The sequence below is a fragment of the Lagopus muta genome, chromosome 11 (genome assembly GCF_023343835.1).
Source record: "Lagopus muta isolate bLagMut1 chromosome 11, bLagMut1 primary, whole genome shotgun sequence".
In the NCBI taxonomy this organism is placed as follows: domain Eukaryota; kingdom Metazoa; phylum Chordata; class Aves; order Galliformes; family Phasianidae; genus Lagopus; species Lagopus muta.
The window spans coordinates 8,201,394-8,218,784 of NC_064443.1; the positions used below are offsets into that span (position 1 = coordinate 8,201,394).

The window sequence follows — 17,391 nt, forward strand, 5'->3', positions numbered from 1 at the left end:
TAGACATGTGAATTTCAACATATTACATTTGTTCCCTTTTCAATATTAGGCCTATTTTAGAACAGGGCAATCCTAAAGCTGTGTATGGTCATAGCAAAAGGAAGACTTGTATGCCCCAGAGCCGAGCCCAGAAGCAGCTCTGCATCATGACTACAATCTCACTCCTAGCAAATGAAAGCTCTTCATGAACAGGGACTGGCAGAGTAGCTCTAACTCTATCATTATATTTTGATATTGCAGATATGTCCCCATCCCGGCCCCCATTTCCTCGTCCTTTCCAAAGAATTTTGGTACACAAAGCAGAATTGCAAGTTATTTTGAAAACATAAATTTTAAACTGTTGATAATCCACATGGAAGATCATAGACTATTCTAAACCCTCTATCTCAATATCCCCAAAGTTTTAAATTTGTAAGACACAAAAATAATAGAAAGAAAATTGTTTCTCAGCCAGCTCCTTACTTTCGCACATGCATGAGATAACAAGATTTTGCAAAAACACACATTTGAAATTTCGTATAGACTTATGAGCTGGAATAAACAGTAAAGGTCCAAGGGAAATACATAAAAGAACATGGAATACTGAAATTGATGCACCTTTTCCATTGTTCATATAATCCAAGCTAATTGGATTATTTAAAAAAGCAGATACAGCATTTGGAAAGTACTGTTGCAGTTATTACTGTGTGTTTACTGCAATGTCCAGACATGCTGAACTCATTTGCTCATAACAGAAGTCACTGACAAAGTGAGGCCTTTAATTTGCACTCCCTTTTAAGAAGACTGAAATGAAAGACCATCATTAGTGTGTTTCAGACAGCACTGCCAACTCACAAATTATCTTGTGTATGGTATTTTTCTTCAAGACAGATTCCAGATTCAGGGAGTCATGTGAAAATATCAGTTTTCCCCTTTCAAATAAGCTTTTCTTCTCTTATTGTAGGAAGAAAAGACAAAACATTTCAGTAATATTATACACCAAAAAGAGGAAATTGTGCTTATGACTAAGAGTTGTTTCATCACATTTTGTTGCATCACACTGCTGATGAAGTTAATACTTTCATTAAGTTGGATGTAAAACAGTGACCAAATAACAATCAGCAGACATATTATTATTGGCCCTCCTGAAACTTTTTTTTTTTTTTTTTTTTTTTTTTTTTTTAAGTTGGTTGGTTGGTCTTGCTTTTGTTGTTGGGTTGGGAGGTGCATTGTTTGCTTTGTTTTGCATTTTGATGTTGATTTTTGACTCTTTTAAAAAGGAATATTAAATTCTCCTTACTCAAAACAAGCAATGCTGTGCCTGTTTTTTAACCAAGTCTTATCAAGAAAACAAAATAAGGACAGTTGATTCTCAGCACTCATTTTAAACATTTCAGTAAGATGTTGAGAACCCAGTAATTTGTAGAATGAAGAACTGTTGGTCTGGTTATAAAAGTAAAATAAAACCTACAAGTGAATTTTACTGACAAACAGAAAATAGATTACACAAAGTTGAGTTAATATCTGAAATACACACCTCACCACCAACCAGTGCTTCTACTCTGACTTGGCTGTAGCTAGCACTGTCAGTCCTGGCAAACCACAAGTACGATTTTCAAAAGAGAATACTTCTTTAATGCAGGGACACGGGTAATATCCAATTCAACACCAAACACCCAGAAAATTATCGCCATAGATAAGAATAGCTGCCATTTGTAATGCTACCACATGCAGTTCTGTGAGTCCTCCTGGCCTAAGCGTGTCTTCATTTACAGAACTTTCTCACCATGATTCCACAGGTCTTCACGATGCTTAAAAATGCTTAAAATCATGTGCCAAAACCAAGCACAAATTAAAGACAAATGCCACAACTCTGAATGCTGTCCCCACTTCAGTTTTACTGCTGAACATAACATACAGTATATCTCTCAGGTCAGCTGAGGCTGGCTGTCCTGGCTGTATTCCCATTCTGCTGCTTGTCCACCCCAATCCACCGGCTGGGGGAGCAGAGCGAGAAACAAAGCCCTGATGCTGTGTTAGAATAGCTCAGCAATAACTAAAATATCGGAGTGTTAACAACTCTGTTTTGATCACAAATCTGAAAGAGTACCTTGCAGGCTGCTGCAAGGAAAACTAACTCCATTATAGCTAGAGCTAGTACATGAGTTCAAGTTACAAAAAATAATGCAAAGGAAAACATGCAAACACTATACCTTCATTTCAATAACTGTTTGAAGAGCCTTCGTCTTTGCTGGCTCAGGCTGAAGCTGAGTTCTTCTATGTAATTCCTGTGGAGGAACACGATAGAAATAAGCCTGACGACTCATCTTTGCATTATATTGATCAGCCATGAACGTATTGCAGCAAAAGACTGATGACCAGAGCATGCAACTCTAAATGCTACAGGTGCTTCCCGCTCTTATAATCCCTCTAGCATCACTGCCGTTCCTATCTTATATTACAGTCAACTCAGCTGGCACATGCGCTATTACTGAAACCCCTATCAATAATTAACGTCAACTGTGACAAAGCCAGCAAGTAATTTCTTAGTCCAAATACAATCCTGCTGTTTCTGCACAGATATCAAAATTTAATCCACTCAGCTGTACTACTAAATCAAATGCTTTTAGAAGTCACTCAGAATCTGTTACTGTTCTTTTCTTTTAGTTTATCTACTGATATCTGAAATAAGTCATTTAAAGACATTATATTTAAATTTGACATTTTAAAGATAGTAATTATGTAGTGGGTTGATGCAACACCCTCGAGTGCAGCTATTACATTTTGGTTTTCCCATTTTCATTTATTTTTTATTTTACACCACACACAAGAGGAAAATAGACTTTAATCATTACGTAAGGCATACAATTAACAGAATTAATGTCTACTGGTGTTTATAAAAAGTGAGGACAAAGATGGCACCATTCAGTCTTACAAAACATAGGAGCTGTACCTTTGTCTGAGGTATCTCAGTAAAAAGTTTGCATCAACTCAGAACAATGCAGAGTTGTCATGAAACATCATCCCTTAAGAACCCATACCTCTCACACAGCTGAGCAGTTAATAAGAAAGCAATACTGAAGCAGGACAGATTTAGCCATGCACAGGTCACTTCTAAAGGACAGAACTATCAAGGCAGGTATCTTTTTCACCTTGTTCTTCCTGCACATCAGTGCTCTGCACGCACTAATTTCATGACCATGAACTGCGTGTTTATGCCTTGTAGCTAGGTTCATTTACTACAAATACTGCTTAGATCACCCCAGAATCTGAGCTAGTATGTCTTCCAAATCATGCTTCTTCCAGATCCCCCACATATATTGAGAAAACAAAACAAAACAAAACACGTAACAATCCTCTTTCTCTTTACTATCACACACTGCAAACATTCAGTGTTTTTACAGTAGCTAACAGTGTTAATACAGCCAATGACTAAACCTCTTGGATTCCCCAGAAATATAAATCCTCTTACAAAGAACAGAGTTGGATATACTCTGTCTTGCCTATTATGCTTTGCTCATTCTCTGTAGATTTTATGTAAGAGATGTATAAAAACTTAATGGTTAGACAGACTGCTAAAATAGATTCCAACCTGAAACAGCCTATTGCTTAAGACCATGCTAAAACACAGCACTGTCTACAGGAGTTGAATTAGGTGCAAGTGTCAGAATGCATACTTACAGTTAAGTAAGTTGTTTTTGTAGCAAATATTACATATACTACCTTCACTAGTAAATATATGCACAGTATTTCGAACATGAGAACAGGAAATTTCTGTTTCTGCACTGGCCATTTAAGAAAGCATATCTGAACAGTGTGTTCACCTTGGTTTTTGTACTTAAAACTAATTCTCCACATTTAAAATAGAAAAATCTTTGCAAGTCACCTATCCAGAGGGAGTCTCCCAATCACCACGTGCTGGTTATTTCAGATGAAACAAGTACACTATGCAAATGTTTTAGAAAAAACAGTATGTCACAAATTTGTCATAACATCCTCCTACAAAAGTCATGGAAAAATAGCTGGCCAGTCATACCATTATCTGATCAGCAAAAATTACAGCTAATTTTAAGATCAGACTTTGCTCCCCAAGGCCATATAAACTGCACTGGAATACAAACAGGATTCCATACATTACCCAGGGAGACAAACCAGAGTTTCCACCCCCTAAGCCAAAGACAAATAGACTGCCAACGATGAGTTTCCCTAGATGTCTATCATAGCATGAAGCCTTGCCTCATAATACGTTTCCTGTTTGCTTTATGAATCAATCTGATTCTGGCTGATTTAAAAGCTTTTCTTTCCTATTCCTAATGGTAAAATGATGCAGACAAAGATTCTGGAGAATCAGAATATCACTCCCACTTTATTATTTTCTGTGGGTTTTCTTCCAATCAGTTTCAAATGTTTGGAGACTCACACCAGGCTGAATTCTTGAACTTATGTTATGCTATGTATGTTTTTTCTTTTGGATTACCGATTTGGGATGTATTTTTGGGGTACTGATTCAGAGATACTATCACCTTTTGAGTATAATAACTTACACTGATCTTTTTACTGACTGAGGTCATCTGAACGGATTCAAATTTCAAATCAGACTTTTATTTATTACATCATTTTTGGAATGATACTGCTTTATCTTTTAAATTTCCAATTTAAAGCCCAATGAACCCTGGAGGCGATGGTTTAATTTTTTCTTGTTTTGGTTTGGTCTGTTTTAAAAAAAAAAAAAAAAGAAAGAAAGAAAAAATCCACACAAACTGCAAAAAAACCAAACACCCAGGCCTGCATTCAATCACACGGAGCTTTTGCTGTTCATATCCATGATGAAATACTTTTGCCATCAGTTCTGTAACCATCAAGGTCTAAACCACTAATCACTCAGAGATGGAATTAAACTTTCATTACATCCCCTGACAACTGTTTCACTGCAATTGCTAGTACACCTGAGCAACCACTTCTTATATACTCATTAATTATAATTTTGCATAATCAGATGCCCACACCACACAATCAGCACTGGGATTTCATAATGGTGGTTAGTTGTTAGGATGATTAACACACCTACGCTAAATTGACAGGTAATTAGATCTTCTTCACATTCTCTAATATTCTTAATTTTAGACAAAAAAAGTCTTAAGACCGGCTGTTGCTTTCTCCTTCTGCACGTCTCTGTAATGTGACATTAGCATTTCATTTGGTCTCAAGAAATTTCAGCACCCACTTTTACTACTAGTTTAACCATCACAAAACTCCAAGAGGCAGCTCATACTAGAAACTTCCTTTAAAAAAGGTGAAAGAAGAGTTTTGTTCCTTTGTTGAGAAACTGATACCAATACCTTGCAAGATTTTCTCACTACAGTCTGGTATTCAACACCTGCACTACACAGCACCAGCTATATTAACATACTATTAATTAAAGCTGAAACAAAGATGCCTTTTTATTTCAGCTTTGTTGTACAACATTTCATCACTTGGCTGGAGGAAATCCAAGATGCTACAACCTCATCTTTCTTTCATTCTGTTTCTGGTGTATTTTACCATGGTTGCTAAGACATCAATGAATCTGTTGTTCTGATTAGATGGGAGAGAAGTGAAAGTCTTAATAAAAGTTTACCTCAACATTGTCGATGCAGTACAACATTTTACCTTGTATTTACACAAAACTGCCTCAACTAGTGTTACACAAAGTGGTAAAATAAAAAAGGACTTTGGCAGACAAACAGGCGGTTTAGGGATATTATCCAAGCCATGAAACTGTCAGTGAGTGCTTGCATTTCAAGCAGTAGTCTTTTACTGATTAAAGAACAGAAAGAAAATGGAACAGTAAAACTCTGAAAAATTTAAGAAATAAAGACATAATACAAAGATATCAGAATCTAATAAACAATGGGAGAAGAAGTGTACATGAGGTAGCGTAACTACAGAAGTGAAAAACCATTCTATGAGTACATCTAGCTTTTTATATTTCTGATTAGAATGCACAAATCTGTAAATCACAGCAAGCAATGGCATAAGAGCTGCTGCTTCTCCGAAGTCACTCAAAAAAGCAGACTATTTCCATCCTTCTGGCAAAGGAATTCTTGGTATTCTACACTACCAGCTGCCTGAACATGAAAGCTTAAACTGGGAGCATATTAATATTTTAATCTATCATTTCATTTATATAAAAGCACACCCACTTACCAGAAGTGTCTAAAGAATACTGTTTCAAAACTACCATTAAAAATATTAACCAAATCATACTTAATCAGAATATTACAAAGATGTAACATGTAGGAATTAATTTCTTTTTAATATATAAGCTTACCCACTCTTTCCTGTTTTCTATCCCTTTCCATCTAACCCCAGCCAAAATGGTATCACAGTAATTTAGAAGAAAGTGTATTTAAGAAAACCTGATCAAACTATCTATCTGGAAACTATAAATTGACCAACACAAAAAAAAAAAATCTATATTTGGCTCCAGTGTCTAGTAAAATAAAAAAGCTTCTAGGAAGGAATCTAAAAGTCATATTGCCATTGGTTGTCGTTTAATGATCCACTACCATCTCATCTAGATACAAGCTCTATAAGAACCATTTAAGATTTGACAAAATTTCTCTAACTGTGAATAGCTTGAAGAAACAAAATAATGAATAAAAGCATGTGAAATGAAGACATGGGAAACAATAAAACTCAATAGCTATGCGAGTTCTGTATTCAATAAAGTTTCTTCATAAAATAGGTGCATTAGAATTTAACTTCTCAGTTAAGAGAGGTATTCAAGATACAGGCCTAATTCTCCCTCCATTTAGCACTTTTAACAGACATGCATCAGTTGTGAAGAACACAGAATTTATAAATATAAGTTTCATGAATTAAGCACCAACAAGCTCCAAAACATACATCAGCAATCGAGCACCACAGAGAAGCCCAGCAAGTACCTCAGAGGCCTCAGTATTAGTCTTGAAGAACTGTTCTGAAACTACTTACCTAAACAGGAAAACTCGGTCACTTGAAGAAGTATGGGAGGGAGGGTGGTTTTCTGGTTTTTTTTCAGCTTTTTGTTTGCTTTTTTGTTGGTTTTGTAGTTTTTTGTTTTTGTTGTTGTTGTTTCATAATGACCATACGTCCATTTATTCTTGAACTCGTGCATAAAACAAGGGCTTACAATATGTTCTACCAGTGTGCCTGAAGACAGACTCCAAGGGAACACAGTATGTTTTAGAAACTCAGATTTTGACTTGTATGTCAAAAACACCTTAAGTAACCACATATGTTGTCATTACAGAAGAGTGTCCTCTGGCAAGAGACTTCACAGGAAAAGGTTCAAGCAAAAAGGTAATTTGTGTATGGAGTTTGAAATGCATGAGGTACAATTTAGTTTGTAATTGAAAGCACACAGAATGTTTCCTGAAAGGAGCTACTGAAACTGTGCTTTCACCACAAATTTTGACGGTTATTTTATTTTCTTTGTAAAATGAACAAAATATCTAGAAGATCTTTTTTTTTTTTTTTTTGCCCAAGATTAGTATTTTTTTCTGTCTTACCAAAATTTTCTCTCAAAACATAAAAAATATTATTGCTTCACAAATTTCTTTGAAGAAACAACTTTTTGATAGTTTTCTTTATTCAGATATATTAGCTAGACAATTACAATCAAAAAATAAATTTCAGATCATCACTCACACGACGCACGTAAGCACTGAGAACATTCTAAGAAGAATACTTCCTCTACTCTTTATAGTGTGTACAAAGTTTAAAACCATGTGGAAAACCATGTTGAACAAGCTAAAATGCAAGAGTTGTGTCTCATTCTGTAAAAGTAAAAAGATAATGCATATCAGTGCATTCACCACTTCTCACCCTATGAACGCAACCAGTGACTTCTGAATTTCTATTCTGCATCTGTGCTCAAATTCAGGAGGAAAAAACCACAATTTCTAATTGTTATTTATTAAAAAGAACTGAAATAATGCCAGAAATAAAGTCAAACTCTACTACTCAAAGGTAAAAATACTACATACTTTATGTACTTGCTGGATAGTTTACTGAATATACTGAATATACAAGCAGCACATTGACTTCTCTTTAGCTGATGGTAATATACAAAACTTCAAACATGCTATTGACTTTTTTTTTTTTTTTTGTAGAAATCAGTTTTATACATTTTTTTAATAAACATCAATTGTTTTCAGTGTATCACTGCAAACATTCTTTGCTGACCAAGGAAGGGTGTTGGCATACACACCTCCATGTTGCAATAATGATTTATATTGATTGCCATGGGACTTCTTTTTTAACATTGAAAAGAGTAGTTTCATAAGTGCATCTAATAATATCTAGTAAACTTATGGATACACTGCTTTGTAATCATTGTTCTAGCCTACCCTCTAGTGTATCCTTAACTGTCTTTTTTTTTTTTTTTTTCTCCATTTGCATTGGCTAAGTGAAATCACAAGCTTTAATAATTTATGGTTTTGATTTTCGGTTTCCTAATTCTCCATGAAGTGCTTTCCTAAATATGGGTGGGTTTTACTTACATGCATTTGAAATTACTGCTGGTATAAGCTATTTAGCATTTAAACATCAGGCCCTAATCAGCAAAGCTAACAAACATCAGAGTTAATAACACTTCAAATGTGTGAGCTTCTTGGCTCTTTCGAATAGTATTTTAATGCAAAGTTTTGTGGTAATATTTGAACCTTCTTCAGAATTGGAATTATGCAACTTGAATCATGATCAGGGGTAAGACATCTCACCTTTATAGCCTTTGAGATGTAAGTGGAATTCAGTATTCCACTCAAATTATTCTCCCCACTAAAGATACTCTCTTATTTCTAAATATCTGACTTACCCTGTTCTTCAAATACTTCAGTTATTTTAAACAGTCCTGAGTTTTCCGTCTGAGAAAAACGGGAGCAACTGGAAACCTTTAAATGCCAGTATTATTTGTAAGGATGTTGGTAACAAGCAACAAGTATCTGGCAATCGGAAGTAAATTAAATTAGAAATGGAAAAGTTAATCATAAAGGCAAACATAAATAATCTATTTTTTCCTGTATTTCTGTACTTTATGTTCACTCTGCGTAATCAAGCACTCCAGTGCTTACTGCAGTGTGATTTATCTTTTTACACACGTTATTTATCTTTTACTTAGATTTTAGTATCTTCAACATGGGAAGCTCTTGTTATTGTATTATATAATCATTAGAACAACCAGATCTGTACTTTAAAACTTAGTTATAAAGACAGTTATCACACTGTCATCCAATGGAATGTCAAAGATTTAAAAAACTATCAAAATTATCTCCTTGACATATTCAGGAAACTACTATCTATACATTCCTAAGCAGTTAATATATGTGAAGATAAAATAAACACCAAAATGAAGATTGTCTATACATTAAAGTCTATATCTGTCAGTCTTTGCATGACATGTAAACATGAATATTCTTTGATTAGCTTTATCCACTACATACAATTTGAATGTGCAACATAATACTTTGAAATAAACAACTATACATACTTGTATGGGTGACATAGGAGTAAAACAAGCCACTGATTGATCAAATTTCTATACAGTTTGCAGGTTACGGAAGTGTATTGCAGAGAGTAACACGAGAGCATTAACTTAATTCTGCAGAAGAGGTGGACCATATTTCTTACAATTTCAGCATTCTTTTTTTTCTGTTTTGTTTTGTTGTTAGAAAGAAGAATCTTAAGCAGCATTAAACATTCTTGAACTATCATTCAAAAACCATCAGAAGTCTAAAGCAGTCAAACATTTTCAATTTCAAAGTATTGTATTTTTTTCCAAGCATTTAATTTTTTTTTTTATTATTTTGGTATTCCATTGTCTTTAATATATTTTTTTTTCTCCAGAAAATAATGATAAGAATGGAATTCAAATTTTAAGAAAGAATCATTCTTTCTGGTACAAAATAAATGCTATATTCATGCTTGCAGAAAAAAATTCAGACGCATTTTGCATTTACCTTTTTAAGAAAAAATCCTATTCCTACGTCTGCCAGAAACAAAACCAAACTCAATTCAGTACAGATCAACCTTTCAGTGATAACTTACTGATATGCACCAAGTCAGCCTTTCTTAGTAACAAAGTAAGGGGTGATGTCTAAATATTTAAGACTACAAAAACATGCATTATACTGAAATGCATTCTATTACAATGTATTATTACAGGACTGGGTTTCAACCGAAATAATGTAAATTAGAGCTGACTTTATAGGAGAATACTGCATCAAAGGAAACACCACCGGTGTCACCAACAAAACTATTTATCACATGAGACTTTACTTAGGACTTGTACATCATCTATACTGCATGTGCACAATTATTTGAGTAAACCATTCCAGCTATGCAGTAAACAACCTGTACAAATAATTATTATCCAGCTGAATGGTTATCATTCCATGAAATATGTCAAGAGTTTATGAACCTTAATGTTCATATGCAAAAAGAGAAAATCCACTTAGCACCCATTCCAATTCTTCCTCCAATGCCTGGGAAACAAACTGGCGTTGTAACTTGAAATCATTTGTTCAAGTTTCCACTTTCATTCAAGTTTCCTCTTTCATTCTTACCTTTTTACCTGAACAAAAAAAACTGGGGAAGGCCAAGATAAAAATATTTGATAGTCTCCATGCAGAAATTGTAGCTTGTACTCCTTATTTTGTTGATTTAAATGAAAACATTTTTTAATTATTATTATTATTTTATTTATTTATTACCAAGGGGCAAAATAAACAGTAGAACACCACTTTCTTACATGGTTCAAACAATCATTTTTTGTAGTATATGCTTAATATGAATATGTATAGCCCACGGGCTAAGGGACACATTACAAACTACTCTGCTGTGCATCAGTGCACATATATCCTGGATACATAAATACCATAAACATCGAAGGCTTAGTTTCCTCTAAAGATGTGATTCAGAAGATTCTCCACTGAAATTGCAGAAATTATCTGTTGTGATTAAAATCAGACCCTCAAGGAGAGTTTTCAGAGCCTCAGGAATCCATGTGATGATGTAAATTGTGTATGACTGGAAAATTCACATGATGATGTAGGATATGGAACACGCTGCCACATGAGGTTACATTATGTATTGGAAAAAAACACACTGTGTAACAATCAGAAGCTGTAGCAAATAGAAACAAAAGTTATTAAATATCAAATTCCCATATTGTACTTATTATTAAGCACTGAAATTACCTGAAAAAAAATATGGGATTTTGTAAATTTAAGGGCCAGATTTGAGGAAGGGCTGAAAACAGGTAAACAAATTAAAATGTTTTAATATACTGAGAAAAAATTACATTATATGTATTGTATTTTTTAACTTAAAAGTTGGAGTTACTACTATTTTACACTGTGTCATCTTTATTTCAAAGTAATGATAGAGCCATCTCAAGGCTTTCAGATCTTTCTGCAGAAGAAAAGAATTGAGAGTTTTCTGCCATTCCCAGGCCTCCTTTCTTCCCTGAAACTCATTTTCTCTCCACATTCTAGAAGCAGCAGCTTTCCCTTTCTGCCACTTCTTTCTCTTTAGAAACCCCATTCATTTTCCTGCTCCTCTGAGGCTTTGGGAAGAAACACAGAGCTGAACAACAGAAGGAAATACTCCTTTTTTAGGGGTGCAGAGAGGTCTGAGGCAGAAATCATAGTCATAGGAAGGGAGCCATTCACCAGACATTGTGAACCCTCACCTGTGCAGATGGGGAGATGAGAAGACATGTGGTTCACAGCAGATGAGTCACAGCTTTTCAGCATAGTCAAGGGGAGACAGACAGCCACCAAGGCAGCTGTCTGCTCTGCCCACTGCTTGAGCAAGCTAGAGTGAATACACTGCTATTAATTAGGTTTGCAGAATTTGTGATTCACAATGGGATCCCTTCACTCATGCATTTGAACACTAGCACTTTTTCTTTTACACTTTGGTAACACTTTCACTTTTAACAATCTTTATCTGCTATTACATACAGTTAAAGACTTGCAAATGAAGGTGGAAGACAACATAAGCAAAATACTACAATTTAAATTATTATTTGGACGCAGTGCAAGAATGATTTGTTGAAGTACTTCTTCAAAATGGCGCATGTGGAAATCATAAGACATTATCGATTTAGCTGCTGAATCTTATTAGTTTGTGAATGTAAACAACATGTGGAAAAAAAAAGTAGCAGTTACAGCTGTACACCAGTCAAGCCATTATCACAGTTTCTACAGAAATTATAATACAGCTCCCTATACCAACTTGTTGACTTGTACAAAGAAGGATGGCTTGCACAGAGTCTTGCAGACACAAAGATACTTTTGTATCACTGCAGCAAGCAATAAAAGCTTACTTGCAAATGAGATAAATCATTTTCTATCTGGTATTCCACAAGTCAGGTTTAACGTTTTCTTTCCATGTTATGTTCTAGCAAACATTTCTACTGAAAGAATCAAAGTCGTTGTTTTTGGTTGAATTTTTTTTTAACTGAAAAACTAAGATGCACAAAAAGAGTAAAAAAAAAAAAAAGAAGTAGAAACAAAGATGGTATTTCAAACTTTCAGAAAAATAGGAGCCCTAATACCCATACCTTACAAAATGTATTTTCCTTACAGATCTGCTTATCAGTTGATTGCATATGCTTTCCATGAGCTGTCTGTCCCATAGATGAATTGAAAAACACATGAGTAAGCAGATGGGTTATAGCCATAAAACTGTGTCTGATCCAGATCAGTGAGTTGTGTCTAAAAATCTTGACAAAGATGCTTTATGAATTTTAAGCCCTTTAGTATCTAGACCCAGATAAAACACAGCTAACCTGAACCTTCCCTAGATTACTACATACATATCTTTACTTTTGCATGATTTTACATACAACGATTAGAGCACTACTGAACAGACATCTATATGGACCTCTGTACTTGAATACAAGTTTTGCACAATCTGAAGTATGAAGATTAAGAAAAGCAGCTGTTAATTTGCAGTGTGACCATTTCTAACAATTAGATGTAGTAAACTTTCTGCAACAGGAGGTAAACCAAAACAATTTAGTCAACCCAGAGACACTTCCCTCCTGCCCCCTGCATGAATAGATATGCCAGTCTGCGCACTGCTAACATTTTCCCACAGACCTTGTAGCCCATTGCTAGTCATACAACCTAAAATACATCCATTTCTTGAGGAAAAGTAAAGACACCATTATTATTAGCTATCTCATCAATGAACGGAGATTTAGGGGAAAGAAACACAATTGTCAGCACAGGAGAAGAATCATCTGTTCAAGTTATCTTAACCAATAAAGCTGTTTATCCAACACATATGTCTAAAACTAAGACATGCTATTGAGCACAACTACCTAGAATTCTCCCTCAGAACACTTTCTCCCCTTTACCAATGAGCCAAATACATAACTATATAATTAAGAGAGGATATATGCATTACATCCTACTACAAACAAAATAGTCCCATTCTAATTACATGAACAAAGTTGATTTTATGCAAATGTGAAACTACCTTCTGTTTAACAAAGAAATTTACAAGAACACAAGCTAGCAGAAGAATCTACAGTGCTAACACAGAGATACGCATCTGTGCAAGTTTGACTTAAAAAGAGCTGTTACCTTTGGAAAACACAATCTGCTGCTGAGAATACCTTGCCAAAAGAAGAAAAACAAATCTGAATAATTCCTGATCTGTATCTAATGGTCACCTGTCTATTTAACGATCACCTAATAAATGATTTAACACGTCAGAGACTATTTTGTTGATAAAATAGCATAATAAATATTGTGTAGATAAACGTATACCAAGTGAATTATTTTTACAACATTCTACTACCTAAAATTTCATGAGAAAATAAAAAGCTCAGACTATAATCTCTGTATGATGTCTTTTATGCACAAATTCTTTTTAAAACATGTTTCTCACTGACATTATTAATAATTTATTTGAGGAGCTCACTGAAAAAGCTGAGCAGAAGGTGCTAAATAACTGAAAGCTAAAACACTTTAGGAGCTAAATTTCATTTGGCATTTGTTTTACATCAGTTGCCACACCTCCACTATATGGCACAGTATGTTTATCTCAGAAGATGAAATAGTTTTATTGAAATGATCTAAAGTCCAGTTATTAGCACATAATCATTAACCTTATTAACTCATTGATTATCAAGTTATCAGAAAGTTTCTAAGCTCCAAAACTGCAATAAAATACAGTAATACCCCTTGCTTGAATGTATGTATGATTTGTCCAGCCTTCAATTGCCAGTTTTTCATTATAATTCTTCCCTGCTATGATGCAAGCTCCTCTTAATCCTTGACATTTCTCTGTAGGGATTCCATAGCTCATAATGACTTTTTTTCCCATACTACTTCACATACTACAATCCACACGTATTACAAGCAGCCATCTAGCTTAGTCAGCTCTCATGTTCATTTCATACAAACCATCATTGACTTAATGCTGCCATGAGACATTTGTCATTTATTTCATATATATATTCCTTAGGCTTTTAATAGGCTCAGACAAGTTCAGTCCCAACAATCTTTTCAAATTTGGTAGTTCAGTTTACATGCCTTCACAATCCTGCCCGTGAGGAATTTGATCTACGCCTCCTATAAATCACTAGAGAGCCCAAACCTTATTTCTATCACTAGTTTCAGTGCATATTACTGATTGAACAAGCCAGTTCCTCAAACTAGGTATAAATATCATCCACATACGTACCAAATTCTTAATTCGCTACTACTGTGCATTTACAAGCTGGCAGTGAATATGGAATAGATGATATTGTCACTAAGTGACAAGAAAAAAACGCTAGGAAATTTACTAGCAATTTCATTAATTGATAGATTTTCCTTAATTAAATATCTAAATAGACTTAACTATTATCCAAGCATTGCTGGCACCAGATAACATAATTTATGCATAATAATCCAAAATCAAGAGTTATAAATGGTCAAAGGTTAAAAACTATAAGATGTAGGCTAAAATGCAAAGAGAAGGAAAACTGTGTAGGGTAAGAAATTGAAACTTAGACATTATAAAAATTTACCTGGTAGAAACTTGTCAACTGCATAACTCTGATAACATTACAGAAACAATTTTGTAGTTCACTTGTTTTATTCCTTCATGGTTAAATACTATCTAGATATTTACAGCTCTCCATAGACTCGTCTAGTAGAATCTAGCAGATTTTCTAGGTCCTTACATCTTATCACATAACTTTCATTTCTAAAATCACTTCTTTACATATCCTGCCAGTTGATAGACTTAACCTGCAAATGTCTAAAATTCTTGGCATCAAATCCTGCCTAACAGAAAGCTCATCAGTAACAGATCCATAGTCCACATCTCAGCATGCTAAAAGCTCCCCTCACATATATTACTCATTTTCTATTCAGATATTGTTTTGTGCCATTTTTCAGAAGACTGAATTTCAAGACTAAACTTCAGTGGTCAGCAGGTCTCTGTGAACCAATGGCTTAACTATTTCCTTGTTTACATCAGTCTAAGTCAAGTGTAATACTAATCAATGACATCATTCTAATGTAAAGTCACTGCAAATGAAATCATAAGCAAGTCTGTTAAGCATACTAGAACAGAAGAAGGTATACCACAAGGCAACACATAAACTTTGACTACATTTAGAGGCAATAAATAGAAAAAGAATACAAAGTTCCTATTCTATAGCAAAACGTACCAGAAATAAAATATCTTTAAAAATTAGGTCTCATATGTGCACTTCCTCCATACCACATCTCTGTTAGCAAAATTTTGGAAGAGTATATATCACTTCCAGAAAATCTTAACACCAAAGATTCCTTGCATTTGTAATAAAAACATATTTAAAAATAATGACAGGTCTATATACGATAATTGAAAGCTCTGTGCACTTTTGGGTGATAGCAATTTATTTAAAACAGTTTACAGCATGAGAAAGTATTTCTAAAGCAAAAATGATTGCAGAGTAATCCTTTTCAAGAAGGCTTCTTCTGATCTTCCTATCTTCCACAGAGGAAACCAGAAGTACATCAGATGATTTCACCACTGGTGTGATCTAAAAAAAAGAACGGCACAACAATGCTTCAATTTTTTTTTCTTAACAAAATCATTAGGTAAAAAGATTCTGCACTCATCATGCAGCATTCTAAGACACAGCTAGTATATAGTTCATACATCAAATGGGAAGAAGTACGAGTCAAGGAATTTCATTACCTGCCTCAATTTAGTCTTTCAACTCGGATCATCTGTTTCTTTTTTTGATTCTTCTCTTACGAAGACACCTCCTACCAGATCACAAGTGCCTGCAACACAAAAAAGGTAAAAAAAGATCCCTAAATTGATGTGTAGCTTGTATCATAATCCAATTCCTTAAAAAAAAATATTAAAAAAGATAACCAGAGAAACTGAAATATGATAAATTTATTTGAAAAATTAGAAAAATAAGATGATTCTAAAATACATGCACAAAACGTTGATTCTGTGATAAAAAAAATAAATGAGAGCAATTGACAAATAAGTCTTTCACTGTAGTAAACTTACCACAGAAAAGCTTGCAGGACATCTGTGGCTGCAGTCATGAGCAGTACCCTGTGTTCACTGAAGAAGCGGGCCACCGTGGAGGCCCCTTTAGTTCTTCTGCTACACCCTGATGATCTCTGCATCTGTGGTTGCTGTATGCATGCAAAATCATCCCTCCATACAGAATAAGTACAGATTTCTATGTTTGTTTGCTTTATTAAACAAGGACTGTTTCACTGAATGAAAAGTCACCAATTTAAAGATTTTTTTTTTTTGCTAAGAGCACAAAGCAGAATGAGGTTCAAAGTTATACTTAAGATGTTGGTTCCTTTTCCTACCTTCAGAAATAAGTTCTGAATCTCAAAACCTCTCCTATTTTAAGCATATTGATGCTACAAATTTGGTTTACAGTAGAACAGCTTTCAAAATCAGTCTTGAACATTCTTCTGATTATCATAGTCTATCTGACAGTTAACAATTGGTTTGTAATGAATTATAATAAACCATACTTAGAAACTCTATTACCTCGAAATTTCTCCTTTGTTTGCTTGGATGTTGATGGTTGATTTTGGATTTTTTGTTTAGTGTTATGGGCTGTTTGTTTGTTTTTTTAATAATTATAGAATGTCTGGTTTATTTTTACATTGTTCATACAATATAATATTTGGTTGTTAATCATTATTTGCCTTTAGACATTTAATTTAAATATATATATATCTACAGATATCAGCTAAAGAGAAAACAAGCTTAGTGCTTATAATATTAGATTTTCTATTTAGGGTCAAAAAAACAGGGATCAAGGTGTTTGACTGTAGACCTGATCTTTCAAGGTTGAGCAATAAAAGACATGCCCCAAAGAGAGGACTAAGTACCAAAGGGAGAACAACTCGT

General features: G+C 34.3%; 1 protein-coding gene across 6 annotated transcripts in view; it reads right to left on the reverse strand.

The window, feature by feature from the left end:
• ERC2 (ELKS/RAB6-interacting/CAST family member 2) overlaps positions 1-17,391 on the reverse strand; it is a 428,344-nt gene that overhangs the window by 335,301 nt on the left and 75,652 nt on the right. For all 6 annotated transcript variants that reach the window (XR_007379214.1, XR_007379215.1, XR_007379216.1 and 3 more), the window contains one exon: positions 2,193-2,267. Coding sequence is in view for 3 of the 6 variants with exons in the window: in XM_048956930.1 (XP_048812887.1) it covers positions 2,193-2,267 (75 nt within the window). In the remaining 3 variants the exon portion in view is untranslated. The remainder of the gene's footprint in view (positions 1-2,192; positions 2,268-17,391) is intronic.